Source organism: Mastacembelus armatus, chromosome 6 (genome assembly GCF_900324485.2).
Source record: "Mastacembelus armatus chromosome 6, fMasArm1.2, whole genome shotgun sequence".
NCBI classification, from domain to species: Eukaryota; Metazoa; Chordata; class Actinopteri; order Synbranchiformes; family Mastacembelidae; genus Mastacembelus; species Mastacembelus armatus.
The window spans coordinates 10,069,352-10,088,209 of NC_046638.1; the positions used below are offsets into that span (position 1 = coordinate 10,069,352).

The 18,858-nt window shown below is 39.6% G+C and overlaps 1 protein-coding gene across 3 annotated transcripts in view; it reads right to left on the reverse strand.

The window, feature by feature from the left end:
* otud7a (OTU deubiquitinase 7A) overlaps nt 1–18,835 on the reverse strand; it is a 33,980-nt gene extending 15,145 nt beyond the window's left edge. Inside the window, exons 1-4 of one of the 3 annotated variants that reach the window (XM_026312129.2) lie at nt 18,741–18,835; nt 17,016–17,264; nt 3,722–3,846; nt 1,119–1,272 (exon numbers count right to left, since the gene is read on the reverse strand). In XM_026312129.2, the coding sequence (XP_026167914.1) occupies nt 1,119–1,203 (85 nt within the window). In that variant the 5' untranslated portion in view covers nt 1,204–1,272; nt 3,722–3,846; nt 17,016–17,264; nt 18,741–18,835. Of the gene's footprint in view, nt 1–1,118; nt 1,273–3,721; nt 3,847–6,883; nt 7,008–17,015; nt 17,265–18,164; nt 18,395–18,740 lie in introns of those variants that run through there. The other 2 variants (XM_026312130.2, XM_026312131.1) reach the window with 2 other exon arrangements.
* Between the last annotated feature and the right edge of the window lie 23 nt (nt 18,836–18,858).

Here is an 18,858-nt window from a genome sequence, read left to right on the forward strand (position 1 = left end):
ACATTCAGTACCTAAACCAGCCTCTAGAGGGAAGCACCCCATATGGCACTGTCATACTTCTCCATCTCTCTGCTCTTGAGTCTCCTCACACCATCCTGACTCAGACCTGACTTTACCCGATCAGCTGATTGACGTGGGTCTGGAAAGCTAAACTAACACCAGCACAAAGCAGCAGGCATAAGACAGAAATAGGACATCCGGTCCCATGTCTGTCTTGTCTGAGTGCAGTGTCTTGTTTGGTGTCACACGGATGCCCCTGTGGCTTTGTTCCAAAGCAGACTCAGAAAGAAAAGACTGAGGGGGTGGGAGAGACAGACACCCTACACTTTTATTCTTTTATCAGAACACCAGCTGCATTATATACAGACAGAGACAAAAAGATTTCCAGGACACATACATGCTGCAAGCGCTCTACAAGGACTTCATCAAAAATTTCATCAATTTAGAAATCTGAAAAGTGTGGCACATGCTTTCATTCCCATAAAGCAGACAAAACTGTATCTGCATTCAGAGTTTTGCACCTCTTTACTGCAGTATGACCAGATCCTGGAATTCACATCCCTGCCCAAAATGAAACTGGCTGAGATTGTAGAAATTTCTCAAAACCACAAAAACATCACTGTTACCATTTCAGGATACCAAATCTAACACAAATGACATTTAACCAGCATTTCTGCTGCTTTGTGCACTTTTGCTCTCCTGTGTTTTTTTTTTCCTCAAGTGGCATTATATGTAAGCTATACACAAAGTAGGCCATACATTCTTTCATTGAGGAGCCAGTAACACTCTGCTCCTCTATGAGTTCCAATGGACGGGCACAAAGCTCTCTCAGGGGAGTGCACTCATAAAACTGCCACACTGGCCTTTAAATCAGCAAACTGGCTCAGTGTTACAGGCCCCTCTCCTCTCCTCCCATCCTTTGTTTCCTTTCTTTTCCTCTCATTTCCCCTCATTTCCTCTCCTCCTCTGTTCCTTCCTCTCCTGTGCTCACTTGAACTACACCACTGTTTAGGGAACCACTGATCAAAACAGAAATCCCCAAATATTCAGTGTTTTATCTAATAGCTTACTTTATGGAATGGACTTGAAGATACAGGGGAGTGTCAGTGGTTTCTTACCTTCCAGCAGGTCTCTTGCCAGACCAGGTTCAGCCCCAGTGGACCGAACAAAGTCTGACAGGACCGCGTCCATGTCCAGAGTCATGTGATCATGTGTGTGCGCTGCCCAAGGTGCAGCGGTGGCCTTGGTGGACGCCAGCCTTCACGTTCTCATCTGTAAAAAAAAAAAAGAAAAAAAAGAAAAAAAAAAGCCTTACACACCAGTTTTACAGTGAATCCATGTGAGGCACACTTAAAGAAACAACCATCACTCTCTAATCCCTATGGCTAACAGCTACTGGACTTCCCCTCTCTCTTATTTTAATCCTTGCCTGTATTCTCAGCCTGCTTGTACTGATGTGTAATGCTTCATAGAGCTGAGAGCTCATAGTACTGTGAATAGCACTCCACTCCCTGTGCTCCTCCCAGCTCTTGCTAACAGTCATAACATAATATCCAGCAGCAGAGATGTAATATCAACAACACAGCCAGAGGTCGTATCCAGGACACACCTGTCTATCTGCAAAGTCTTTGGCCCACTGCCTCTGTTTATAACAACATTAACCCTCTTCCTGCCACTGAGCGTCAACATGAGGTTTCTGGGTATGATCCAGTACCTTCAACCGCATGAGCTCTCTGACTTTAACAGCAAGGAAGGATGCCTGGTGGCTGTTTGTGGAAATGTTATTCAGTATGATCCTAGTTAGAGAATATGTTTACATCATGGCTATATAGCACCAGAGCTCTAATGATCAACAAGCAATGGCTTGTTAGCTCATAAACAACAGTTTAAAGACGTACATGAGTTCACTCCCTCAGTACATGGAATGAATGAGTCCATACATAGCTTTCATTCCACTTGAGGCTGTGTGGGTGACAGAGAAACTGATCTCAGAGCATTGTCAGTGAAGAAACAAACACCCCCAGGTTTGCAGCTGACACCAGGCCTCTGTGTGTGAACCAGAGGTTTGAAGGCTGTTCAGGTCTCTGGCCTTGACCTATGGAGGAGTGAGGAGCATGTTTGAGACCTCCAGATACTGTGAGCAATAAGCAGGAGAGAAGCTCCAACTTTCAGTTTGGCAAATACTGCCTTTGGTATGTCTTTTGTATTGATGTATAAGGCTTACAGTATATTTTTACTGACCTGGACAGAACAAATGCAGATGTGAAATGCCCACTCAGTCACATGAACATTAAAGAAAACTGATATAAAAAAAAGACAGACGAGCACTTTTTGATTGTTGGCACCAGTCAGGAAAAAACATTTCCTATCAAGACCCGGCAACATTTAGTCTTTATCATATACATTATTAATGAGTCAAAGCTGTACTTAAGCTGACCTAGTTACTGTCAGCCATTTGCATTGTGTTGCATGTGCATTATTTTACTAGGAGAATTCAAGCATATGTAAACTATCACAAACACAAGGTGGTCAATCATAAAAGGTGACCCAAAGTATATCTCTTTAAACCTCTTTGTAAGACTGATGAAAAAGGTTTACTTTAAATACGGAAAGGTATAGCTCACCTGTTATGAAGAATTAAAAAGGCTTTAAAGTTACTCTGTCTTCCTTTTCCACATACATGCATGTGAAAGTAATTGCACTCTCTAAGGATAGACACGTAGTATACAATAACAGGCTGCCCATCAAGTGAAAATCACAGTATTGCTTTGAAAGGCTAAGGCCTTGAGCCTAGTGGTGTGGAGAGAGACAGATAAATAGCTGAATCTTAAAAGTCATGACTTCATCGTTTCCTTTAAGAACAGCCCTGTTCAGATCCCCATCCTTGTGGGAGGTAATTATGACTCAGAAACACAAATGCATGTTTTTCTATCTGATGTAAAACCATGTGGGCTCAAGGAAGCTGCGACTGTCCAGCTTCCTGTTAATTCTAATTACAATTAGCATATTAGTCACACATAATGTATTGGGCTTCCAGAAAACATGAAGGTGTTGCACCACAGAATGACAGTGAATGACAGCACTTAAAAGATCAACTTTTAAGGAGCACACACACACACAATCTCTTAATAGCAATACTCAAAAGCAGAAAATAGTTAATTTATTAGGGGCTATGTTCAATGTAAAGGGAAATACTGTACATTACACTAGATATTTGTAATTGCTCTTGTAATGTGTTATTTTGCTGAGTAGGATTTCACCTATAAAATGAATGGTACAGTCAGTTTATAAAATATAGCTCCAGCTCAACCAACCCAAGTACAACAATAAAATGTTATGCAGTGGTATCAATAATCCATAACAAATATTTTTACTCTTAATACTTTGAGTGCATTTTGATTTATAGGACTTTTACTTGTAATGAAATATACCACATCTCCATAATAAAGGAACTTGTAGAGGACCAGTGTTGTTGATTGATGTTTTTAATTGTTTCAGGCAACAATTGATTGAGTAGAGTATTGATAGAGTTAAAATCAGACTCAGAATAACAAACTATATGTGATAAGAGGATCCATTTAATGTTGGGTATTGACTTTTTCTGGATCTGTAGATAATAAAATACAGAACACCTCCAGCCTTATCCACTTAATGTTATTTAGAACCTGCTCTAACAGTGTACAGCAGATGATTGTCTTTGACTCATTATTATCAGACCTACTTTCTGTATTTTTGCTGAGGGTTGTTGAGAAGCCATCTGATGACCACAGGACTGACCAGACACAGCTCTAGTCCATGGCTTCAGAGGCAGCAGAGAAGAGGAAGACACTGGGGATAGACAGCACCCTGAAACACACAGAGAATAGCTGAAAGTTATCATCCTGAAACAAAACTTCATGGTCCCGAGTTCAATTTGAAACTGCTGTAAAATACCCAACCCATATACACCTCTGACTGTATCAGTGGTAATACGGTAATTTAAAATTACCCCTGAAGCCATTATGTTCATTCTGTCATTTAGAAACCACTTTATCAACTGAATGTTCATCAAACTCACAGAGTATTGCTCTTCAACACTCTCTATTTCATTATTACTTGATTATCGTGCGATAACTATTCTCCTGATCTCCCATCTTTTTTAATAAAATGGGTTTTATGAAATAACATCACTTGATCGCTGTGGTACTTTTGACGTCTGCTTTGTGATGTGTAAAAATGTCCGTCATCTTTTGTAAAAAAATTACACAGCAGAGGCATCATTTCATTTTGAAGTTTGACTAGTAGCAGCACTTTAAAGCAGTATCTTTTTCCTAAAACCCCACCTTGTAAAGTTATTTACTTCGACGTAATCACATTTTCAGCTTCTTCACACTAAGATGCAGGTGTATATGCCAGACTTACACCATCTCGTTAAAGAAAGTGCAGCATCGGCCTCACGGTTCGTGCTCCTACGTAATGAAACGCTAACATGCTGATGCCGGGAAAGGCAGAGAACGTCACTGTTGGGTTGTTCTGTTCCAGGGTGAGATGTGATTATGTAATGTGTGGAGACAAACACATGTGGAAACAGTGAGAGAACAGTGTGAGATCAGCCACAGTGGAAAATCAGTGGATATTCTGCCATCTTCCTCGGTGGATCACACCAGCAGACGCCTCTCTCCACCCTTTCAACAGAACACTGACAAGTGCTGAGGAGTTAGTGCCAAAGCTCTGCGAAGTGGGACTGAAATACCCTTCAGCGTTATGCATAATTCACATAAAAAGTAAAACGGTTCGTACTGTATACTGCATCTGCCTTCAGTACCGTCTCTCACCTTTAAAATCAGATTACAGTACCACCCTATTCAATGAACAGAAGTGTAACTTTGAAATGAGTGGACTTAATCATTAGTTATGTGGTTGTTGATAGAGTTTGGACTGAATATTCACTGACTATGGAACAACTATTACTGCTTCAGTCATTGCTGCTAGACCAACACATTTCTAATTGCTATAGAAAACGTATGACAAACAGGTCTGATAATACTATAAGAATAATGCACTCAAGCAGAAGTTGCCTGACTAATACTGTTCTCAAGTACAAGTGAGATTACGTGTCTCTAAAATAATTAAGCAGAAGCTCTAAAATAGAAATCATGTCTGGGTAACAATCATTATGAAAGACTCATGCTTGATCATGAGTAACATTTCAGTATGAATATACCCTAACCAGCCAAATGACCTCTTTAATTCAGTCATCTCCAAAATGGTGACCATCTTTTCTATATATAAAAAAAGATTTTGTAGCACCGACCTCACAAAAAAGGAAAAAAATAAAATAAAATCTCTCACCTGAGCTCATTGTTGATACCAGAAGCTCAGCACATTTACTCCAGGTGTGCATTTAAGTATAGTCCTGTAGCAAATGTAATTTACCTAAGAATTTCTCTTTCATGCTACATTTATTTCACTAAACTTATAGGCAGTACTTGTATTTTTTATTCCAATAGATATATTTCACAGCTGTACATAGCAGTTACTTTTCAGACTGTAGATGTGAAACCACCTGCTTTCAAGATATGTAACACTGTGATAGATTAATCTGATATTCACCCTATATTATAATTACACACACACACACACACACGCACACACACATGCACACACTGCAGAACACTTGACTTCTGCTTTTGCTATATAAAGTCCATTTTGATTTCTCTGTAAATTTACTTAGGTTAAGTTTATAATGCACAACTTAACAGAACATGTTTATGACGTGTTACATGCTGATGTTTCTCAAGAAAAATATTTCACCAAATTCTTTCACTTCCAATATCAGCACAAAAACTTACTATTACAAAATCTATAGGCTAAAGCTGAATAAGAGATTTTAAACTTTACACAAACACTACCCAAAGTATATACTGCAAACCTCTACATCTGGTAATAGGTCATAGTGTGTATTCTAGCACTGAATATTTGGGTCAGAAATGAACATGCAGTACTTAGTACACAGCACATCTTTGATCTTGTGGTCTCAACACAAACACTGGCGTTTGAGACTAAGGGGGAGTGGGGGGTGGCCTTGCAACCAGCTTGTTTCTCATTTTCACTCTGATGCTTTCTCTATTATAAATTTTCTATTACACTGCTGAGGAGCAGACATACTGTTAGAGAGGAAAGTTATGTATTGTCTTCACAAGAGCACTCAGACCCACATACAGTAGGTAAACTGACGTTCACCTGCTATAAGTGAGCTGTGAGCAATATAAGGATCTGTCTGTAGACCATAAAAAACATTAATCATCTGTCTGCACAAACACCGGGCGATGATTCGCTCAACTCTACGCAAGCATCAGCATCCACGACAGCACTGCTCCACACTGCTTCTTTTCAGTCTGCCTCAAATTGGTAATTTTATCCACACAAATCAAACATCTACTAATATATGTAAGCTCAAATACACTTTTTACTCTTTTTACTCTTTAACAGCCGACTGGATGCAAACAGAAACATTGTGCAAAACAGCCACCTGTTGATCTACCCTCCTGAAAGGTAATGCTGATATTTCTAAACAACAACAAAAAAAAATCATTATATTTAAAAGGTAGTATCTGTAGTGTGTATTTTGCAACTATTACTACTATAATAAATCAACCATCAAGTAAGTTTTGTAAGGCAGAAGAAATACAGTGTTTCTTCTCAACCTGTCAAATAAATAAAAAAAGCTTACAAACAGCCGCTTTGGACCTTTTGCACACCCTCAAACACACACACACTTTGCATGCTAATACTCTATTGCACCTCAAATCCTTCCTCCTTCATATCTAACACTATTTGAAGCTTCAGCACTTCAAACCACCAGTAAGCCAGTTGGCAGATTAGAAAGTGTGAAATTACTTACTGTGAGTGAACCTACAAAATGTAACAATGAAGACTCGTGGCCTTGACTCTTCTGAGGCTGTTTAGTGCAACACAATCACGGGAAAAATATTGCACAATCAGTTTCCAACAGGCAGATGCTTGTCATTTAATAGATATTTTAATGTTCATAAGTTCCACTGTTACATGCAAATGTGCTACAGGCTATTTTTCCATGATATACAGTTAGTGTATTATGTAGCTTTTACCGTAATAGGATGACTTATAGCTTAGATAATTGTCTCCATAGTGAGCAATGATCGCCCACATGCAAGGGAGATGATACAAAGCAGGTGGGAGGTGAACATACTGTACAAACACATTCTACTCTTTGCACTACATCTCCTCCGGAACTGGAAAATGGTCAGGCAGTAAATCCCATACACATACACATTTTCAGCTATGTTATTAAAAATGTTTTTAAATGCCTGATTCTATTTTGACTTAAGACTTTTGTATTTGCAAATGCGAGTTTATGTAGATGCCAGAGTTGAATGCACCAAGTGGATTATCTGCTAAAACCTAAAATACTGATGATGTTATAGGAAAAAAAACATCTTTAACACAGTTTGCCATCATTTATTTACATTCATTGCATTCCAAGAGTCTTAGTATTTGTTTTTGTCCCCACTTTCCATAAACCTGTCTTTTCTGTTTTTGATTTCCTCTATTTCAGGATTGGGCACACTGTGCTGAGGGGGCACAAAATAAAGGAAGCACCACATAATGTTATGTAATTTAAAACTACTCTGGTCTACCGAAGTTTTTGTAATGGAGAAATCTCTCGTCTGGTATCTTTGATAAGAAGTACGCTCCTTTATTACCAGTTGTGAGTGATACTTCAATTTACTGTAAAATAAAGTCTCACCAAACATATTTCATCAAGATAAGTTGACTGGTGTTTAAGAGATGGGATGGTAATATTTTCCTTCAGTGTGACATCTTTAGTGGACACACATTTCTTAAATAAAGTTTGTCTAAAGTAGGTGACTAACACCGCTGTTGTGAAAAGGTGGAAAGGCACTCATTTAGTTATAAAGTGTAATGATGCTTCTTACACCTACCAAACTAACATAAACTACAAAACGCAAAAGGACAATTTTGAAACAAGCTCAAACCGAATTCAGAGTAAGTCCAGTGTCTCAGGTGTCTCATTATATCCTCCCTTGTTGCAAGAGCATCTTGAGTTGACAATGTGAAAAATTGTTTAGTCTGATGATGGTGGATGAATTGTACCTTCCTATAAAGACTGAATGTCACACCGTGACGTGCTGCCGCTGAGCCTGCCAGTGGCAGAACATCTGGTGTCAGACTCCTAGTCCCTGCCAGCCAGGAGGGGACAGGAGGAGAGAGGAGGTGCAGCAGCAGAGGAGGGTTTTCTGGATTGTATTGTGTTTTAATAAAGATCTTTTAATATATCCAGTATCTTTAGGTTGTATGATATGAGTTATTTTACTTTTTGCCAATGTAGGTTTTTAGACTTTGGACTGTTGACTAGTCAAAACAAACAATTTGACAACATCAACCTTGGTGCTTTGTTATGAGAATTTTTTTCATAATTTATTGACATTTATTCCAAATATTTAATTGAAAACTAATCAATAATAATAATGATCAATGAAAACAATGACTAGCTTCTATATCTCGGGTTCTTGGAGGCTCTGCGATCCGATTTGTGTAATTTGCTGATCTTGAATACCTCTAGCTTTTTACCTTCACATGTCATTTCTCTGTTGATTGAAAAAAAGATAACTCACTGTCATTGCCACATGCCCTCATTAAAGCTTCATGCTCAGATGTGTCAGCTAGTTGTTGTAAATACAAATAGATAGAGGAACCTAATGCAATATCAGACAACATTTATGAATGAACCTGTTCATCACAGTGCTCCCCAGTATAGCAGGTGGCAGCAGGCCAAAGCATCAACAGGATCTCTGAAACCTGAAGCCTGAGCCTGGTTGACAAAATAGTGGCAAGAGACCTGTCCTGCAGAGGTTGGACATGAGATGTGGTCTTTTGGTTATGTACACAAATTAAGTTACTCAGACTTCAAAGAATCTGATCCCTCCTCTGCTGGACAGAATATTTTGGATTCCTCAAGGCAAGCAGAGAATAAAATCTTACATTCTGGCTCAGACAAACAGCCCCGTCGGGCCAACTGTGGCTTCATCGCCAGTGTGTGAGCTGAGCTACAGTTTGTATTGCCAAGAACCAACAGGCTGCAACCGCTGTGTTCAAAATTGGTAGATAAACACCCTATGATCCCCATCTCTGGAGTGCATAAGTGCATGAGAGCTTAAACATGTGTGCATGTGCATGTGCATGTGCATGTGTCTGTGTGTGTGCATACATGCAAAACCACTAACCACTGGATGTCCACTACTCAGTGTTCTCTCACTGTGTTTACCAATCTCAAAGCTAACAGAGCAAGTGCTTCCACAAAGGGCTGCCAAAACACAGAAGACGGCTAATAAAAGATGGCATTCGTTCTTATCCAGTACTTATTCACATGCCTGTGCGCAGCAAAATGTCAAGCCACCCTTTCAGCAATGGTCAGAGAAAAAAAAAAGCCTTTTTTTTTTTTTGGTTAGTTTTCAACAATGGATACAGCTTTTCCAGTTTATTACACTACAGGATAGAAACACTTAAACCAGACAACAGTTCCAAAATAGTGGTGTTGCACAGCTATTATTGAGAAGAAACAGGCAAAACACAGCAATAAAAAAAAAATTCTATTATAGCAGACTTGGGGTAAACTCATGTTGGATAAACAAATGAGCACAATTTCAGGTAAACATACATTTCCAGAATGCATCAGTACTGTATAATCAACACAATCCATTAGCATGCTCCATAACACAGCCCACTTAAGTAGCATGGGAAATTCATGTAATGGGATATCATAATGTCTCACCAAACTATAAACTAAGCACTTGCACTATTTCAGAGTCCTTGCTTGAGAGCACAAGATTCAATCAGTGAATTTCAATGCAGAGTGGAAGCACCACTTACTATTCAGCCTTCATATCAGTCAGTCGGCCTCAATCTCTGTCCTCCCTCTCCTCCTCCTCCTGTTGCAGCCACAATGGAAAGATTGTGCTTGTGGTGATTGTGTATGAGACTCACCAGCGCCCAGCACATAGGGACAGCAAATGTGTGCAAGCGTATGTACATGCATATACGCTCTCATCTAGACAAGAATATAGGCGGTCTGTGGAATGTGTGACGTGCTGCAATCAGCGTCTAGGACATCACATTCCAGCAAAGGCTCTTCACCCAGCACAGGCTCATCAAGTTAAGGCATTTTGATTTTTAAGAGTTCCATCTATGTGTGTTTGTCTCTCTCTTTTCAGTCGCTACCTGGGAGTGTGGTGAGTCCCTCCTCATCCCTCCATTATACTCTATTCACCAGTGGGACTTGCCCTAACTTCAGGACCCACAGACAATTATTTGCTGCCTACCCGAACACCCTGAGAAACCAGCTGCTGAGCCTCACTTCCAAGAGAAGAAAATAGAGACACTGAGAGTGAAAGCAAAGAAGGTGGAGAGATGGCTCTCTTGCATAATAGTCAAACATTAACCTCTACCATCTATACACAAGGCAGAAACAGAATGCTCTTAAGTCTTGACCTCTGCACAGAGTCTGTAATGAAGCGATGCACAAACACTCGTCTAAATACTTTCTCTTTCTCTCTCTTAATCTGTCCAAAAACTTCAAAAAAAAAAAAAAAAAAAAAAAAAAAAGCCAGCAGCCCTTCACCTGCTGAAAGATGAAAGATGCTGCTGGAAGCAATAATGTCACTTTACATCTCATTGCTGTGCTGCACACTGCCAGCACAGCATATATGCATAGAGTGGAGAGTTGTTGTCGATTTCCACTAAATGCATCATCCCATTAATATTTGAGGTAAATTTTGATGAAGGCTGCAGTGGACAGTAGATGCGCTACACAGTGTTCCTAGAGAACGTTTGTTAGAAGCTAAGGAGCTCACATAATAGCCCAGTATTTGAATTTGCCATCACAACCATAAATTTTACTGCTTCATCACGGGCGTCTATTATTTACAAGCACAAAAACAACAAGCTGTTCATCATCCCCCCACCCCACACACACACACACCAAAAAGAAATTATAATTTACTATTTACATTACGAGCTATAAATTCTTTTAAATCAACTGATAAATCTTCTGTGTGATCGTACAATCAACTCAACTCTCAACAGAGCTGCAGACACAGCTCAGCTGTGCACCCAAACAAAGAACTGGTTGCTGAGGGAATCAGAGCAAGATCATAACCCCTTAAAATGTCAGTCCCTCCAGCTCTGCTGCCACAACGGCCAATATCCCTTTTCCAGACTGGGCCCTTTTCAAGAATGCCACAAGCAGACAGCTGTGACTAGAGAACGAAGCCTTAAAAAGCAGAAGGTTCCTGACTTTCTTTTGATTTAAAGAAAATGCCAAAAGAAGGGGAAATGGTTTAACAGTGTGCTGTAAATTAAATACTTAGTGCATCAGGTAGAGTATCGATGACCGAAGAAGAGACAAAGAACGACTTGCTATGTGAATATTTATCTTCTGATTCCATGTCAGATAAACAGACCAACTAGCTGAAGCCAGCTGGAGTTTCTTATTTGAGTGTATGCTGAGGGAGGGTGTCCTCTCATATGTTGAACACACAGAAGCATTTGCTTGCTTCCACTAACCTTGCTACCTCAAAGGCCGACATGTAGCTCAAGAAGACTTGCTGTAAATATGAGAGAATATTGATTCATCTGTGGAAACTGTTGCCACCATCCACAGATAATTTAAAATTAGATCAGGGTATAATGATATATAATCTGAATACTTGTCCTGCTTCAGTAATGAAACACACGCAGAACCGAGCTATATAGTGCTTCATGTTCTCTTGTTAACCTAATTATTCGGAACCATAAAATAAAATAACTGAAAAAAAAACAGCCCTTACAGCAAAGCGGTGCACACAGTTGTAGAGTTTACATTTTTAAGCATCTGAAAAATATCAAAGGAAATAATTATATTCAGCTGAAACTGCTTCAATCACAGAGCAGCCACAATGTCCTACTATGACCTGAAAATTTCATTATCTCCACAGAAACTCCAATATGAAAGAAAACAGTAGACAACATTGTTTTAACACCTGTTATATCTCAGACTCTACATTTCATAATACCTATTGTTTTCCACTATTGGACTGATAATATGTGTGGGTGTGTGCATGGTTGTGCAAGTATACTTATCACAATATCACATAACCCCACTCTTAATTTAGTACCTGAAGAATAAGACATTATAACCTAAACATTTTCACCACTTTTTGTACTATTTACTAATTACCACCTACACTGAATGGGTACAGCTCTCCCTTCTGTCAGCAGCTGCTTTTGAGATGATGACTACTAAAGGAAGCTACAAATGACCCTGAATTCAATCACAGGCTCCTAAGGGCTTCCTGCACTTTACCATGGTCAGCCTGGCTGAAGGAACACATTGCTATCCAAATCATCTACTGCTGATTCTGGTATATCCAGGGTCGCGGTGGGGGGCCTGAAGCCGTGCACCCTGGTCACAGCCAAACACTCACATTCACACCTATGGGCAATTTATAGTCACCAGTGAACCTAACAACAAACTGCATGTCTTTGGATGAATAATAAATAAATAAAACTAAACTTTGTCTCAAGCTCACCCACAAAGAGGGCATTCAGTGGGGGTACTGTGGAAAAAAGAGTAACTGACATTTCTGACCGATGAGTCAATGAAAAGATATTTCCTTTTGATAGTTCAAATTATTTTCACCCTGTTTTTAGAATGAACAGAGAAGGTTTGTTTAGTGAGTCACTGGTCTGGTACAGACTGTGTGGTCTGATTCATTTTTGACAGTTTCGTTATTAAAAAAACAAACTTTTAATCTGAGACTTTAAAACCAAATTAGTAGTTTATGCGACTTCTGGGGATTTTCTGAATGAGCCAAAATGATGTAACATGGAGGAACTTGTAGTAATCAATAATCATTATATTATTTTTGCAGTTATTACCGAAGTTGATTGTTACTGTATTTTAATAAATAGATAGAGATGGAAACTGTGTGATTTATTCTAATCCAAATTAGGTTTTTTGTTTTTAAACAAACAGGTTACCTCACAGTCAGTTGTAGAAATTTCCTCATGGGGTTTGGGCCCCACAGTTCAAAACATATGTAGGTGTGATATAGGTGTGGGGCTGGAAAATAAGCTTATGACAGTGCGTGGGTGAGGCATTAAAAAGAAGAGGGAGGGAAGCAGCTGAGGGTGAATAATCAGAGCAGACCTATCCCACATATTCTTGTGAAATTAATACAATTCTTAATGTACAGTATAAGCAACTGTGTGACTGTTAACAAGAAGTGATATAAAAATATATTCCCCGCAAAGATTTAGAAGATAAAAATAGTCTAAAAACTATTAGTATAGCTGGAAGAAAGGGCAAAGTTCCTCCCCAACTTCCCGTGAATGGGTTTTGTTTAATGGGAAGTGCTGTATCTTATGAAGCAAAGATGAAAGAAAGGGCAAGTGACACTGACAGACAACAGATCATTTGGTTTCTCCATTTAAGAAAATGTGTAAGGTACAGGGCAAACTGACTGCTCTTCATTTCTCTTCGGGTAGCCTAACCTGCATTTCCTTTTTAATATTTCCTTCATCGCAAATAAGCTGTGAGACAAAATGGAGATACACGAAGTTTCCAACAAATGCAGCTGGGTTTTGCAGAGAAAACGAGGCCTGACCTCTTTTTTCTGAATGAATGAAAATGACCTACGCTGTGGGCCTGCATGAATCTAAATTGAGTCACCAAGGGTACCCTGTGCAACAGTTTTCTGTTTGATTTACAAACTGCTCCCTTGCTGATTTGAGGCAGGACAGAGGATGGCTGTGCCCACTGGGCCTGTGGGGAGAGTGTTACAATGGGCAGACATCCCTTGCAGCCAGCCTGCTCCCAGAGTCAGCACCAGCCAAGTGAAGCAACACAAATGCAATTAGGTGCCGGAGGTTCAGACGCACACGTGTGCGCACGCAGGCACTGGCTGTCACAGAGAATATCTTCTTGCCAAAACATGTGTGTCGCATTTGGGTACAAGCCAAGAAAGATCTTTGTCTTTCATTCATGAAAACATAAAACCTGTGGGGTTTTTTTTTTCTGTCACACTTGATCATAACACCATCTCAGTGAAAAAGAAAGGAACTCTGCAACTGTAAAACAGTTATACCAGGCAAAAATGCCTAGACCCATATTGTCACTGTTACAACGAGAACCAAGTCAAAATAACAAGCTTTGGTGTGCAGAACATCATTATTGCAAAACTTTAAGGTTAACTGGAAATTCATTTGCAATTGTTACACCATAATAGTCATAATAACGTTTGCTCTATGTCAAAGCAGTGGAAAAATTAACCTAAGGGCTGATGTCTCCCACGGGAGTACTTGATCATACAATTTACAATAATAATCTCTGAAATAACTACCACGCAACAACTTACAATTATACTGCAATCCCCAAAGTCATCCAAATATGCCATTACGGCTCACGTTTGTGTAACAAAGAACCACCTTGTTAAGATCAAGACAATGTTTGGTTAAATGTAAGCAATCATTGAAAAACATACAGTCTCTTGGTTCTCAGTTTTGTGTTAAACTAATAGGCGACACTGTGCACTGAGAAGTTCATTTATAGTTTTAGAAACATAACACAGCCATTATGAATGAATGAATGCTGAAGTCAGTACTGAAGTGCCCTTATCTAATAATTATTATATACTTTAAGGAAAAACTTTTTTAGTTTAAGGAAAACTGTTTGGGTGGTTGGTGAAAGAGTACCATGTTCCTAGGATGTGTTTGCTTGACTGACAGGTGTCTCAGTTGATCTTATTATGGGTTTAATAATTTGCAAAGATGACATGGCTAAAGTCCAGGCTTCCATGCATCCACAGAAACCTACAGGTCTATGGCTCCCTAAAGACCGATAACCCACGTAGGATCTCTGATGTACCCCTTGAGCAATTCAAACATCAAAATATCAGAAAAATACACAAGCTCTGCTCTTGCAGGTTAACATTGGTAAATCTAAAGCTCACAAATCATGGTTTAATTGTTTTCTGCCATTAATCCATACACATCAGTGATTGAAGCCTTTACCACAGCATAAAAGGTATTCCCTTTCATGGTGGTGTAAGGATTTATTACAGCTTTAGGGCAAAAGTTTTACAATTTAATTTGTCTACAATTTGGAGGTATGGTACATATTGTATTTCAACACAAATTTAGAATTGCTTTGTTTACTGGTCTCCAAATGTAACACCGACTCCAGTGTACAACTCACATATGACCACAGAGCAGTGACCCTTGGAAGGTGACCTGTACCCACTACACCCTCTCTTGTTTTGATGTGTAAGAGGAGTCCCTCATGTCTCCATGGCCTCTATCTGACCTCCCTTCGCCTGCAGACAGAACACTTAACATTGCCTCCCCACCTGTAGAGATGTCTGAAGAATAAGGCCCACTTCAAAGCCACACAGTGATTGGGCCATGATTACCACGGGCACTTGACTCATTTCATTGTCCCTCAAGGACTAAACTTTGGGTGAATGATGGGAGTCTTTTGAAAGGAAAGCCTTCCTTTTCTTTTCAGCACCCAGAAGATAATTTATTGTTCTTCACCATCTCTATCTAATGATACCAATGATAAAACACACCATCACTGCTTGGTCACTTGTTGGGAAATGTTAAGAAAAAAGTATTTTTAAATAAGTTTTTTTTTTTTCTTTTCTTTTTCTGGGGGTTCTAATGTTTTTGATCTATGTAGTTCACAACTGGCACAGATGTTTCCAGAGTTATGCCATTTTGTATCAGCTGAGAAGCAGTTTGATAAAGCAGCACTCCCACAGTGGCATTAAAAGCCCAAATGAGTTCAACAACAACCGTCATCTCTACTGTGCTTTTCTGTAGCTAAATGCCAGCAACAGGAACAGAACTCACTGTGGTAACTGATCAGGTGCCAAGCGCCCTCTCTCCAGTGCCCTGCTGCACTAAAGCCCTCTGTGGAGCTGGCATGGCCTGGCTTGGCCTGGCAGCCATGGGCCCCGTAGCTCTGCCCCATGTATTCGAGCTGTCTCCAAATCAGACTCGACTAGTGTCAGCTGCCCGTCTCACAAATCACAGTAGACAATTTCGGGATGGGTAATAGGTGGCTGAATAAGTTGCGAAGGTAAAACATCAAACAAACTGATCTGATGTAAATCACCTTCTTATAAATGAGCCGGAAGAAAGTGTCGCAGACTTTATTTCACTAGTGTTGTACCCAGCTCAGATTTAAGCTGATATTAATGATAGATTAAAGGTTTATTATGTAGGTCTGGTGTCAAGGGACATAAATATGGTTTTAAAAATACCATAGCAATGAATTTGTGGCCTCACCATCTTTACAGGAAGGAACAGTTGGCAGATACAGTAAACCAGGCCAACAATAAAAGAAACGTATACAAACACTACATGCCAGGCAGTGGTATTCGCAGTTATTGTAGGCTTTCTGTATTTTAAGGTGAAAAGAACAGTGTGACTGCTGAAATTTACTATATGATGTAGATGTTATGTATTTCATTCGTCACCTACATGTAATGCCATCTGGCCCAAAATACACTGTGATGTTTAATATTCCATGTCTGTGACTACTTATTCTAAGATCAGACACCACCACAGGATATACTAATCTGTCTCAGATATCTAAGACATTTGCTACTGTCTGTTCCTACATCACAAAGGTCTGTGACTAAGCACACAAGACCACATCCATGTTCACAGCGTTAAACTGTGAGACCCCCGGCTGGCGTCTCATCCCAACCCGTCGATGAGATTTGTGGCCTCGATGTATTTGCCTTCGACCTAAAAACAAAGGTATTCGCACAGATCCTGAAGTTGAATGCATCGAAGCACGTACTCGCATAAAGGCAGGTGCACCTGTCTGCAGTGGCAGCCTATTGTGCTCACTATGAAATGAGCCATGAATCGGCCCGTCGCGCCGTGTGTGGGAAAATAAGTACAATAAAAGCAGGTCTGTGTCTTACCGTTCTGCTTTCAGTCATTACTTCCCATCCTAGCGTTTTCCGTCCAGATCTCTGACGAACCCTTTAATTCCTATCGGCTTGTCTCACTCTCTCTCTCTCGCTCATCCCCATGTCATATTTCTCCGCTGCAGCAGAACAAAGACACGCCCCCTCCGACGGCCGCTGCCGTGTGACGTCAGACGTGACGGCGCTGTGGCACACACGCCCTCGGATACACGTCCAGGCAGGAGCCGCGAGAGGCCGCTGTGTCTGAACAAACAAAACAAAACAAAAAAACAACAAATCACTTCAAGTTGACTTTTACAAAACTGGAGACACGTTGTCTTAGGGCTGTATAAATGACAATATTAATAAACTGTAGAAACACAGAAAACAAATAACAGAGAAGATTATCTATATATATTGAGGTCATTACATAATCTCAGATATAAACCTAGCAGGCATACAATAAATTACACTATTATTCCGCCATGCGATATAGTTTCTCAACAGTAATCCATGAATTGTGCTTTTGTTTTTTTGTCTCGTTCTTTCTGAGATTAGGATTTTCTCAGAAAATAACAAACAAACCAAATTCCCACAAATCCGATAATCTCCCAATGTACCACTTTCTGATAAGGTAAATACCTTAGGCTTTAATAGTGAATAAACAACCAATCGCCTGCTATTTCGAATTTTAAAGTCTTTTGAGATATTAAGTTATAATACAATAGGAAACCTATATATTTCCTATATATATTTCCTGTTTAAAAAATAAACATATGTTTTTATATTGATGTGTAATGGGCCTAATAAGTAGGTCTACCTTATTAATAAGTTGACGAAATATAAACTCCTTAATGTAGTGTTGTACACCAGAAAAAAACACTACAGAAATGAACAAACATGAGAGTAGTAGGCCTATACAATAAATATCTATTTAGATATACATAAATATTGTAGGGCTACATGACATCCTTAATTATATTAATTCAGACTTAAAATTGACATTAAATAGAAATGAATGTGACTGGGCCACTAGATCTACTTCCAGTGTCCAAATCCGTTTTGAGATCGAATGGATCACAAAAAACATAATTTGAAATTTTTCATTACAAAAAATGTTTTAATTAAAATCAAAGTTTTAAAAGAAGAAATTTTTCGACTGACGTGTCCATGTTCATTTTTACTTTTTCCTTCTTCACATGAAATTCCTCAAAACGGACGTGGCTTGGGATTTTCACAGTAAAAGCTCCGTAGTTTTTGCTTTGGCTTGAGACTGCTGACGTTCACCCCCGATGGTCGTGGTATGACAACCCAGACCCAGCCTAACTTTACTAAAACTAAGGAAGGTACACGGATTCTGCATGCATCTGGGAGATCTTATAAATTCTGATCTTTATAAATGGTTCTTGTATTCTGCAGTCCACTGAGTCATAGTCTATGCATTTAGTTGAACTAGATCTCTAGATATTGACTAAGGAAACGAGTGGCGTATAAACATCTAGTCTGCTGGTAATAGACACTTGTTTATTTTTCTACGCACATATAGCCTAAACCTGCCCATCGATATTTTGCCTAATTGCATCAGGTGCATCTTAACTCTGTCACGTGTCAGAACCTGCAGCACACGGAAATGTTATTAAAAGCTCTGCAAACAGACAATCAGTTCGCTGCAAATAATATATCTATCAAACGTGACAGAAACTGGGTGTTCTCCCTTTCTTCTTAGGATCATTCACTGACCGCAGCCCGCTCCCATTGTCCACTGTGCCTCACTTGAACGAACTGGTCCTGCAAGTTATTTCTATGCTGGTGTCACAGAGCCCCACAGATCGATCAGCCAGCGGACGCCGGCTGCACG